Genomic DNA, 12061 nt, shown 5'->3' with positions numbered 1-12061 from the left:
GGGCACAAAGGGACAACAAGCTGCAAATTTTTAGTGGGTGTGGAGTGGATTTCAGCAATGTAATAGGATTTAACCCTGCCTAGATGAACGTAGGGATTTGAAAGGATCACGTAAATAATTTTGTGACCCATTCTCTGAGCAAGAATTCTCTCAAGTGTTTTTGGTTTTTTTTCTTCAGAAACAGAATCTTCTTGAGAGGAGTTGAAATTAATGCAAACATTTGCTTTAGTAACTCTGGCTTCCTACCTTCCTATTACCCTTGAGTGGGATACTTGTTTTTTGTGGTATTTTATGTACTGTGAAAGAAAGTAGCAGGGACATCTCAGGTGAAACTGAAATGAAAATATCATGAAGGGGCATGTCATTGACAGGAATGTATTAAAAGGATAGGTGTATTAAGTGATACAATGTCTATTGATACAGCACTGGAGGTCAAAACCTTTAATCTCCTTGGACTTTTACAATAAGTAGTTGAAAGAATTTAATTTTCTTATTGAAGGGAAGATTCTGCTGGCAAAAAAGCTGTAAATAAGCACTCTACTTGCCAGGAAACATTGTTCTGCTTTGTTAGCAGGTGATAAGTTCAAGGAACAATGTGTTTTTCCTGAGAATTGTGATCTGCAACTTTTTAGGTTGTGTTAAGTCAAGAGGATTTGAATGTCTGTCTCAAAGTGTTGACAGAAAACCTGGGTGAAGCAGAAGAAACTCAAAAGGATGCAAAGTCAGAACTGCAAAAGGAAGGTCAGAGATGGAATTTGTTGTGAATACTAAGTGTGTTTGCTTTCAGGAGTAAGGAAAAGCATTTATTATCTGGAAAGTAAGTTTAGATCTGAGAGTATGGTAATAAGCTGAGTCTAATTGATAAACACTTTAATTTTGCAAGAACAGTGTTCATACTTTGATAATTCAAAAAACTGGAAACATTACAAGACAAATTTTGGTGATTGTGTTAGCTAAGTTGTCAAGGAACTAGCAAGGTATTGAGATGTCAGAGTCATCTTGTTTGCAGAGCCTGTTTCTATTTCCTTTTCATGCTCTGAAGTTAAAGGCTCTGCTTATGGAAATGTTACTAACTTTTCTTAGGTGAGTCTAAGCCATCTAAATTAAATAGAATTTAAATAGAATCCATCTAAATTAAATAAAAGAATTGCATGTGTTTCTTGAGCTAAACAAATGGTGGTAGTTTCAAAAGTTAAGCAATGTATTCAATGTTCCAGGTAAAATGAAAGAACTGGAGAGATCAGTTTTGATACAGGATAAGAGTGTTTCAGAAGGAATGCTGTCTGAGAAGAGAAAAATAACATTAAATGAAGATGTAATCAATATGCTACTTAATTTTGAAATCAAAGAGGTATGTATCCATCTTACAACTTAATCTGAGCCCAGTACTCATCTGTTTCTTAGAAGCAGTGGGCCATAAAGTCCATTTTAACAGTTTGACTTGGCAACTAAGAGAAAACAAACGAGGAACAGAGCAGGGGCCAGGGGAAATCTTTAGCAAATTGGTCCTATACGGTCTTTTTATAAAAATGCTAATGTCTAGATAATATTGTTTCACATTTAGCCTGTTTATAACTGCCAGGCATGTCTGAACAGCTTCACTGAAATACTGAACTTATTTCTCTTTCCATATTCAAGGTTGTAATAACCTTGATGAAGCAGGTTCAGAAGGAGAGATATCCATTACATATTCTAACTGTGCTACAGCTTGGGACCAAAACCAAAACTAGAAATCATGAATTGGCTGCAGCAGCATATCTGAAAAAAATTACAATGAGATGCACTGAAATACAAGGTAAGTCTTCTAGGGAAGTGATACAATCAGCAGAGTGTGTGCAACTGGATTTTATAGCCAGAGGATAACATATAGTAACCACTAATGAGGGGAGGGGAAAGGGTAATTTAGATAGAATGAATCTGCTTTACCTGATACCAAGTTTTACTGCCATTGCTGGAGTTAGAGTTAATGTATTTGAGCAAGAATGGTGTTCCTGAGAAGTATTCCAGCTGTTCAGTGGGTTTTGCTGAGCTTCTGTTTCTGTGCTTTATGACCAGTTCTGGCAGCACTGGAAATGCAAGTGCTTCCTTGGTTGGTCAAGTAACAATTCAAACTGACAGTGAAGTGATAACTGCAATAGCCATCTATCCAAAGTAGAAAAGTAAGGTTTTGAGTGTGAAAACATGAAGGTAGGAATGCAAAGAACTTTTGGTTTTAAGTCTTGTTTCAAGAGCAAGATAAGTAAATTTTTGCTAGTTTAAATGAAAGTGAATATAGCATTTCACAAGATAATGCTTGATGCACAGCTTCTCAGTGAAAACAGCTGTTTACTTTCACTATTTCAGCAAGAATAGTATCTAATTAGTATGTAATAGAGAATTAGCATGGAGACACTGCATAGGTGGAGTAAAGCTTGAGTGGAAACACTTTACATTTTTATTTCTTTGTTTGCAGACTCAAAAGGAGATCCTCTTTGCATTCTTAATTCCTCAAGTGAGACAGATGAACATCTTTTGAAAATGGAATATATTAAGGTTTCAATACATTTTCAGTAAAATTACATGGGGAGTAAAGTAAGGCTTCCATACTTAGCCTGTACATTTGTATCTAAAACTTACCCAGGCCTTCTCCCAAATACCTGTTTCTCAGTTTAACATGTCATTTAATTCTTCACTGCTTCCATATAGCTCTTGCTTCATAAGTCAATGCTATTACTGAAATCACTGGCAAGACAAATATTTGTTTGTGTTCTGTGTGTACAGCACAAATGAGTACCTGTGTGAAGCTTAACAGGTGTGATGCTCTTTGCTTGTGCAAGTGAAGGGTGACCCTACAGGTGATAAAACTGGCATTTGCAGAGTGATGTGTTGGTAGCTTAAAAAAGGCCTTCAAAAATTGCATGAATACTTGGGAATCTGATAGACTGTAGAACCAGTGGGTCCTCAATACTCTTATCTGGAATGGCATCATTTACATAGTGAAAAATGGATTAATTTGTACTGGCAAAGTATTAAGCGTAGATTGATCCAGTTTAAATAGATTCTAGATGAGACAAATTTTGTAACTAGCCAGTTGAATTTTCACAAAATATGTGCTATGAAATGTCTCTCAGCAGAGCAATGTGAATAACCCATTCTGGTTATCTTGCTTGTGCATTATTTGAAGAACTTGTTTGTTCAGGCTTCATCACTTTCCTTTGTTTTCTTTTGCAATTGGAGTAATCCTTGTGTGTGGCCTAAATTAAAATAATTCAGTTAATACAATTATTAATAATTAATATTAATTATTGCTAATTCAATAGAGACTGACTATGCCCCTTTTCTTTTTTTTTCCCCCTTTAGGCTGATCCTGATGGACCAGACTTTGTTACTACTTACCAAAGCACCAAACAAAACATCAATGTAAGTACCGGATGTACTTTATTTGTTTTTTAAGCTTTTGAAATCATAGCAACTGTGTTAGTTTCTCCCTTTCTTTCTTTCTTCTCACTGAAGAGAAAAAAAAAAAGGAACAAACCCAGCCCCAAAACCAAAGCCCTGACTCTCATCATTAAAACCTACTGCTTTATATTTAACTACTTCAAAGACAAATCCAGGTAGAAAAAAAGAGATTTTTTTTTTTTTTACTGAAGTATTTATTGTAATAATTTTTTTAAACAAAAAACTATTCCTTTTTTGCTAGTTAGAAAAATGTCCTTATGAATTTTAACTGAGGCCTTTAGCATGTGCTTTGTTTCTGGAGTGATCCACTTGGCAGAGAGATAAACGAGGGCCTTGTGTTTCTGAGCTTGTAACAGTGAAATTGAGATGTGAGCTGGAATATCCAGGTAGCATTCTCAGGGGTCTTGAGTGTAATTAGTCCTTTTACTCCTCCTGAAAGCAGCTATTCATGAGAAATTTTTCAAGTGACTTCTGGAGTAAGCATGTCATTGTGCTTTTAAAATATCTCCTTTAAAACAGTAGTGGTGGGTCAAACTGCTTCCTGAGGGCCTTGGGTGGAATAGCACTGATTACCCAGCTGATGCTGGGTTTCACTAAGTAATACTTGCTAAACTACAGGAGTAGTTGCTGCTCACATACTCTCTATTCTGATTGCAAATTTTGAATCTAGTGGGTTTTTTGGTTGTTGTTGTACCATATCTCCTAAAACATTTTCACATGTGGTTCTGAAGTTGTCAATCAAAGTGCTGAATGTAATGCAATGAAATGAAATGCAGCAGAACTAAAGAATGTCCTGAAAAGGCATAACCACATGAGGCATCATTTTTTAGATTGGCACAGTTCCTCTTTTGCTGCTGTAAGCTTCTTTTCCCCAGCTCCCTCATCTGTTCTGGAGCTTGTGTAGAGTGAAGTTGAAGGGGATGGGGATGGAAGAGTCAAATACTTGTGAAATTGAGGAAGAGGCTTTTTTCCTTGGTTCTATGACAGCAACTCTGAGCTGTTAGGGTATAAACTGCTACTAAATCACAATATGACTTTGTCTCTTGCCTTCCTTTTAGGTCATTTTTTCATGTTTGGATATAGTACTTCACACAGAGGCTTTGCTTTCCATCATGAGTTTCCTCACCTTCAGTGTTCCATCAGGTGGTCTTCCCAGTACTGATAAATCATCAGAGCACAAGCCTCAAATGAAAGAACAGGAAAAAGGAAGTACTCTCAGACCAGGTAGTGTCATATTAGACAGGCTGTACTTCTGTTGTGTAACAGCATCTCACCTTCAGTTTCAAAGGATATTATTTCCAATTACAGCATTGCAGTCTATTTGGTGGAAAACAAAGCATGCACAACTGTAAATGGGGAGAAAATAATCTTATTTAAAAAAACCCAGGAGACATTTTCCCTGTTGCTTAATTTTACAAATTCTCCTTGCTCAATATAGCTTTTCCCTGGGTGTTGGTCTGATTTTTATAATGGAAGTTGAATAAATAATGTTGCAGTGTGCAGCCTTTCTAAAGATTTAGTGTCACAACCATGTAGCTTTGCAATCTGAAGGCTCTGAAGAGTGCTTACATTGCTGAAAATAAGTGCTGCACTGGGGAAGCAAAGAGAAGGTCTGAACTGAAGGGGGTGGTGGGTTTATTTTAAGTATGGGTCTTGTATCCTTGAAATAGTAAGAGTTTTTGCCTGGAAGCTCCTGAATATTTTGTCAGGTCCTGTGTTGTTGTCTTGTTGTTTTGTCTTGTCTCTGTCTTGTGCTTGTAGTGTTGTTTGTGAAATTCAAGGTTTTCTAATCCTAAAACTATTGGGATTGAGTCCAGTGGCTGTTACATTTTCTGTTTGTGCATTATTGCTGCAGCTAATATGCCTAAATTGGCTTTGCTACTTGACACAGAGAGGAGCACTTCTCATGTGATGAGACAGTGCTTCAAATAACGTAGTGTATACTGCATTCAGCAACTAATGCACGAAAACTAGGTATTAATGAGGAGAAAAGACATCATCTTGATGGCTTTTTGCCTGTGTTGGTTGGTGACAGGTTGTGTGCCTGAAGAAAACTCTTAATAAATTACTTTTTTCACATTTTGACTAAGGATTATATCTTTTAGGGAATGACTGCAGGTGGCTTTTGAATAGTTCATATATTTACAAAACTACTAGTCTAATATTTGTTTTAAACAGTGGGCTTGTAATATTTGAACTCCTTGTATGTCTCTTGTGTTTCCTATCCAGTGTCTGGTGATGCAGCCCATGATGATGTCTCTGAATTAAAGCTCACTGCAAAGCTAAATGCATTCAGTATTACAGTGTGTGATCAGACCTGTAGAATTGCAGACATTAGAATACAAGGTAAGGTGGTTTTTATTTCAATATTAGATGAAGCTGGCTGTAGCCAGAAATAGGCTGTTTCCCTCCATTCACTTCTAAAAGGCCAGTGTGGGCACTCCAGGTGTCTCTAACACATGTTTAAATATATTTTGATTGTATGAAATGATCTGCAAGGAAAAAAATGTTTGACTCAGAAAACAAAGGTGGTTTCTAAGTGTAGTAAAATTAAAAGAAGTGAAGGCACTATGTTTTAGATAACACAGACTTCCATTTTTTAATAGCTAGATCCTAGATAGCGTTGGGGACTTGTATTCTACTCTTGGAATCAAGTTATGTTGGCAACTTTGCCACGTGCAGTAAGGCCCTGACTTCTTTCTCAGGCTTAGCATTCATTATTACATAGCAGAAAGCTGGATTCCAAGCTGTTATTATCCTTTATATTCAGTAGTAAATAATTCAGGGGGTCTGTTTGTTTGTTTTTTTGGCAGAAGTGTTTACTTAGAAATTTGTTGAACTGCATTTATTTCCTTCCTTCTTTTGTTTCATTCAGGAATGGATGCATCTGTGGCTATGAAGCCTAAAGAGATTAAAGTGTTTTCCAGACTTGAGGACATTGTAATTACAAATGTTGATCCAAAAACAATCCATAAAAAGGTAATGTGTTGAGCAGATTGTAAACAGCTGAAGAGACCCAGTTTTTCAAGTGATTTAGTGACAGCGCTGTAGTTTAATTTGCTGTGTAACAGAATGCAATGTACAATGTAATACTAAGCAAAATTTATTGGTTAATTTCCTTCCCCTCAGAGAAGCAAAACATTCTTCCATTTAATGTTTAGTTTCTTTTTAATTACGTTTGTACTGGTATGTTTAATTTTGAGTAGCAGAGGTTAAATATAAAATGAGGTATAGATAAGCAAGTGAGAAGAGGCATGCACTGTAAAATAGGTGATTCCGTTTTCTTTTGTGACTACCATGTGTCCAAGTACTGCTGATAAATTGCTGTGGATCTTTTTGGGGAAATATTTTTTGTTTCAGAAATACATTGTAATATTAACTGTGTGGACTTAATCTTCTAGGCTGTCTCCATAATGGGAGATGAAGTGTTTAGATTTCACATGTCACTTTATCCAGATGCCACTGCGGGGGAAGCCTATGCTGATATGTCAAGGGTGGATGGTAAAATGTCTCTGAAAGTGGGCTGCATCCAAATAATTTACCTACATAAGTTCTTTATGTCTCTCTTGGTAAGACATTAAAGTTCTTTTCTTGACATTAAAAGTTCTTTTTAATGAGATAAAATGCTATCAGCTCTTTCTGACCTGTACCTGGTGGTGAGCTGATGTGCAAGCACACAGAAGTATTTTGCTGAAGAGTTACCACTTAAGTTGCACTGCTTTACAGAAGATTGCCAAGGAGAATGATGACAGAAGTAATGAATGGAGCTGATAGCTTTAATAATATCTTAAAAATTACACAGTTAAACAATGTGTAAGCTTATTAATGATTTTAACGTTTTTCTCTTTTGAAACAAGTGTGGTTGAATTGGGAATTTCATATTTAAACCACAGGTGTTAATTTTTCTTAAATTTTCATTTTGTCTCGAGCTTGCCTGTTTTTTGAGAAGCATACTTGTTTTCATGGAGCTTTTACTTTTTTTCCCTACCTATGAATAGAACTTCCTAAACAATTTCCAAGCAGCACAAGAAGCCCTGACTGCAGTCACCGTGCAGGCAGCAGAAATGGCTGCTTCCAGCATGAAGGACTTTGCTAAAAAGAGCTTCCGCCTCCTAATGGATGTCAACTTGAAAGCTCCAGTCATAGTGGTCCCTGAATCTTCAGCTTCACGTAACGCTTTGGTAGCTGATCTTGGCTTAATCAGAGTTCAGAATGAATTCAAGCTGGTGTCTTCAGATGAATCTCCTCTTCCTCCGGTCATTGACAGCATGGATGTGCAGCTGACTCACTTGAAATTATCAAGGTAAATATGGAGCTTTTTCCTGAGGTGAAGTGTCTTTGTAAAGAAAAAGTGTCCATGTTTTGTATGCAGCATTTTTCTCTTATTTGAATATGGAAGGCAATGAGAACATACTAAAACTAAGTAAAAATCCTTGCCAAGCTAAGTTTAGGAGTGCTTTTAGGTGGAGTCACAGGTCTACAATTTCTAAACCTTTTTGGAAAGAAAGGAATGATAGCACGGTAACTTGAGTTCATCTGGAGTGCATACAAGGGTGTAAGTGCCTATGAGCTTATTCTTGAATTAATTATGCCTGTAATTTTGCTAGATTAATATGATATTATTTTGTCTTCTGCAACTAGACAACATTTTTCCTCTGTTACTTCCATTGTCTTTTATAGGTGCATTATATCCACAGATTCACAACCAGATTCTGAAATTCTGCGTCCTGTGAGTTTGACTTTACTGGTCCAGAGAAATTTAGCAGCAGCATGGTATCATAAATGCCCAACAATTGGTATCAAAGGAGACCTAAAACCAATGCAGGTAATATCATGAGTAATTAAAACTATATCAAAAGTTACACAGATTCTCAGAATAGTCCTCAGCTTAGTTAAAGAGCTTGTAAACTCATTTCAGTTTGTGTCCTTTACAGTATGTTGAAAGACTTCCAGCTGAATCATCCAGTTTATAGATTTGTTAAGAGTTTTGATACTGTATAATGAATAGTTTTGGTGTAGCTGCATGCAAATGGAATAATATATGGTTTTATTTTTCTGGAGGTCCATTGGAGCTATCCATGGACTCAACAGGCAGTAAAATCATTGAGGTAATTTGTTGAGTTACCATTTAAAAACAAAACTTGACAATTCAAATTGTTTCATCTGTAACATTCAGGTTATTTGAATGCTTAGTAGATGTATTAGGAATGAAAAGGTTATCTCTAGAACACAACAATTTAAAATAATCTTTGCAGAGGGAGGGCTCTCTTTTTCTTTTCTTGCGTTAACCATGTGGATTTTAATGGGTGAAACCAAACTGGGTCACCTTTTCCTTGTTCCTGAGCCCTTTTACTTGTTCATTCCTGTATCTGTGCTGTGGCCAAATGTCACACTGGTGAAGCAAAGAAAAAATAAGAGATTTAAAGGAGTACCAGCAAAATTAATCAAATGTAGGAAGAATATTCTTGCACTGTGTACCACGGGCTAAGTGACTGCGTCTTGTCACTTAGTACTGCTTGCTCTTTTGTGTTTCTCTAATGTTGTGATTGGATACTTATTAAATCTTTGAAGGCCTACTGAATGGCAGTTGCTTTAGTGTATGCAATGCAAATCTTGGCTTTAATGTTTTCTGGTCATGTTTTTTGATTACTGAATTATTGAGAAGAAGAAACAGTGCTTATGTTTATCAATTACCCATATTTTTAATAGGTAAAGATCCTTTACAAATCTGGAAAGCGTTTATTATATGGACTGTTATTTCTTGTTGTAACTCCTCCTTATAACTAGTTAAAAATTATATAGGAGAAATGGGCAAATCATTTAGATTATTTTGGACAGGACAATTTTGACTGTCCAGTTTGTTTCTGTTGGAATCAGCCCATTGTTTCTCCCCAGTGCTTGCATACTGTGTTGGAAGAAATGTTGTCACCAAAAATGAACTTGTGGCTTTGTCACTTTACAGATTGCACTCAGTGAAAGTGATCTAACCGTAATCATGAAGATTTTACTTGAAAATCTTGGAGGGGCTTCTTCCCAGCCAAATACAGTGCAAGAGAATATTGAGGATATGCAGATATCTAAAAAAGGGAAAGCTCCACATGAAACTGGTGGCTCTGAGGGTATGTTCAATTCAAAGGCTGAATATGTGTAGGCTGTTTGCAAATTCAAAAATCATATTTTTCTGAAGCACTATAAATTGTTTTAACTGTTACAAATATATTGTATACATGAAAAGTTATAAATGAGAATGTATGCACTTACGTGGAGCTCCTGATGGTCAGAAGCTTTTGTAAATCATTTCTCATATGATGGTATTCTTCAGTTTATGTCAATCACTTTTCTGACTGCATGTGGTTAAAAAAGAAAAAAGCTAAATCATCTACCCCAGAATGTTAATGCACAATTATAACAATCAAGGAAGGTATTAGCATTCAAATTGCTAATTAGTGTGTCAGTGTAAACAGTGCACGTCTCTGGATGAAACAGAGTTAACACTTTGTCAAAATCTATTTCTTCCCCAAACTTAACATTTTCAATGTCAAAAAATGGCTGTTTAACCAATAGTTGAATTGCTGTACTGTGCATGGATACTGGAAGGAAGAGTAGTGCAGACTCCTTGAGCAGACTTGGTACTTTGTTCACTTTAATGAAGAACAATACAAAGAACTTCAGTAAACTAATGACAGCTTCTTTTAAGGTTCTAAACCACTCTAGATAATTTTAGTGCTAGATAATTTTAGTATGCATTGGATAGAACAAAATTAAAAGTGTGAATTATTTTGAGTAGTCTTCTGGATTTAGAGCTTTCCCTTTTCTTGGGGTTTTCTGATCTTAATTTAGAAAACCCCAAACACCAAACCAACCAATCAACCAAAAAAAGAGGCAGCCAACAACAAAAACCCCAAAACCAGCAAGCTCAGTGTTCAAAAGAAATGTAAAAATATCTTCTTTTCATTGACAGGTACTCTTGTTGATTCTGGACAAAAAAGTGTTTCTGCAGTTCAGTCTTCTGTGGAATGTTGCACATTGCTTAAATTTGACTTCAATTTTGAGTCCCTCTCTGTAACTCTCTACAACAGTGACACGACTCAGGTTTGTGGCAAAGCTTTTACCATACAGGTAAAACAGAACTCAGGACAGAAAAATGAAGTTGTATCGGGGTGGGCAGCCAAGGCTTCTCACGTGGACAGAACTCAGGACAGAAAAATGAAGTTGTATCAGCTGCATTGGCTTTGTAATGCTTTCCTAATGGAGCTTTGAGCTTCCCTGGCAGACAATGTTCTTAAGAGGAAGAAGATGTGTGCATTTCTGAAAGTCACACTAAAAATATTACTAAACTACCAAAACCACCCGGCATTTGATTTGGTCATTCAAACTTTGATCCCAGTTACCCAAAATAAAAATGAATATTTCAAAAGCAGGAGTTGTTAGTTCAGACAGTGCTAGTTCTGTGTATGGTGCCTCTAGAGTTAGTAAGCTGATCCAGTTGTATATGGCCCATAATTTCCTCTTTCATATCCCTGAGTGTGAGCAGTCATGGGCATCCTCTCTCCTCTGAAAACAGAAGAGCAAGATGTGAAATGTTGTCTTGTTTTTATGACTTAATGAAGTCTGCTTTGTGTAGATGTGAAGGTGCTTGCTTTATATGTCTTTGTGCATAGTGAATGTTATTTGTGTATGATTTTTAAGATGTTCTTGTGCGATGAGCATCACAGGGAAGAAGAACACTGTAATGGGATTTTATTTTAATGTCACTGTCATATAATTCTCAATTATTGCTCAGGTGCTCTTGTAGATGAGGTAGTGTGATGAGAGTGGAGGGATCCTTTGGTAAGGGATCAGGAGTTCAAATAGATTATCCTTCATTGATGCATTCTGAGCAACTGCAGGCACTGTGGAGCAGAAACAACTTCACTGCAGCCCAGCAGGTCTCAGTGAGTTTCTTGAACTCATTTGTGTAAGTGGAGGACTGATGACAGCAACAGGCTAATCAGATCCTTCAGTTCATGGATGATGATGCACATGGCTAGCAGCAAGGGACATGTCTCACAGTTTTGCTCAGTGGTAGCTAACCCTGCACTCTGTCCTTCTGTAGGAATCTCTGCTTTCAGTGCACAGTGACAAACTGCGCCTCGGTGAGCTCCGGCTGCATCTCATGGCATCCTCAGGGGAGATGTTCTCAGATGGCTCCATGGATATCACTGTTAAACTCAAAGCATGTACCTTGGATGATCTCAGAGAAGGAATTCAGAATGTGACTGCAAGGTAGGTTTGAATGCATCAGAAATTAAAAACTCCTGCTTATGAGGAAGGCTTTTTCCTTCTTCTGTACTTTGCATCACATGGAATTGATAAAACTCAGTAGTGTTGTCAGTTGTGGCCTGTAATACTCTGTGCTTAAGCAATGAACAATATTAATAATGTTCAAGAAGTTTCTACTCTTTTATGTTGATTTCTCAAGTTATCCAAAACAAAAAGAAAACTTGGAGGCTGGCAAAGTGCAGTAAACTGTAGAACAGCTGAATGGAGGACACCCAGCCTCATCTAAAGACTTGTGTGCACTGAAACTTCAGTGTGATTGTTGTGTGCTGCATGCATACTTTTAAAAGTGTAGCACACTAGT

At 36.8% G+C, this 12061-nt stretch overlaps 1 protein-coding gene across 2 annotated transcripts in view; it reads left to right on the top strand.

Moving 5' to 3' along the window:
* The window catches only part of VPS13C (vacuolar protein sorting 13 homolog C), a 76373-nt gene that overhangs the window by 30229 nt on the left and 34083 nt on the right, over positions 1-12061 (top strand). For both annotated transcript variants that reach the window (XR_005955267.1, XM_041468891.1), the window contains exons 35-48: positions 633-741; positions 1218-1351; positions 1639-1795; positions 2453-2532; positions 3340-3399; positions 4497-4662; positions 5668-5784; positions 6314-6417; positions 6840-7007; positions 7437-7741; positions 8119-8263; positions 9401-9557; positions 10400-10530; positions 11534-11703. Coding sequence is in view for 1 of the 2 variants with exons in the window: in XM_041468891.1 (XP_041324825.1) it covers positions 633-741; positions 1218-1351; positions 1639-1795; positions 2453-2532; positions 3340-3399; positions 4497-4662; positions 5668-5784; positions 6314-6417; positions 6840-7007; positions 7437-7741; positions 8119-8263; positions 9401-9557; positions 10400-10530; positions 11534-11703 (2003 nt within the window). In the remaining variant the exon portion in view is untranslated. The remainder of the gene's footprint in view (positions 1-632; positions 742-1217; positions 1352-1638; positions 1796-2452; positions 2533-3339; positions 3400-4496; positions 4663-5667; positions 5785-6313; positions 6418-6839; positions 7008-7436; positions 7742-8118; positions 8264-9400; positions 9558-10399; positions 10531-11533; positions 11704-12061) is intronic.

Source organism: Pyrgilauda ruficollis, unplaced genomic scaffold, assembly GCF_017590135.1.
Source record: "Pyrgilauda ruficollis isolate IOZ18807 unplaced genomic scaffold, ASM1759013v1 scaffold23, whole genome shotgun sequence".
In the NCBI taxonomy this organism is placed as follows: Eukaryota; Metazoa; Chordata; class Aves; order Passeriformes; family Passeridae; genus Pyrgilauda; species Pyrgilauda ruficollis.
Note: the sequence above shows the minus strand (reverse complement) of the source record. Positions and strands in the feature narration are given on the sequence as shown.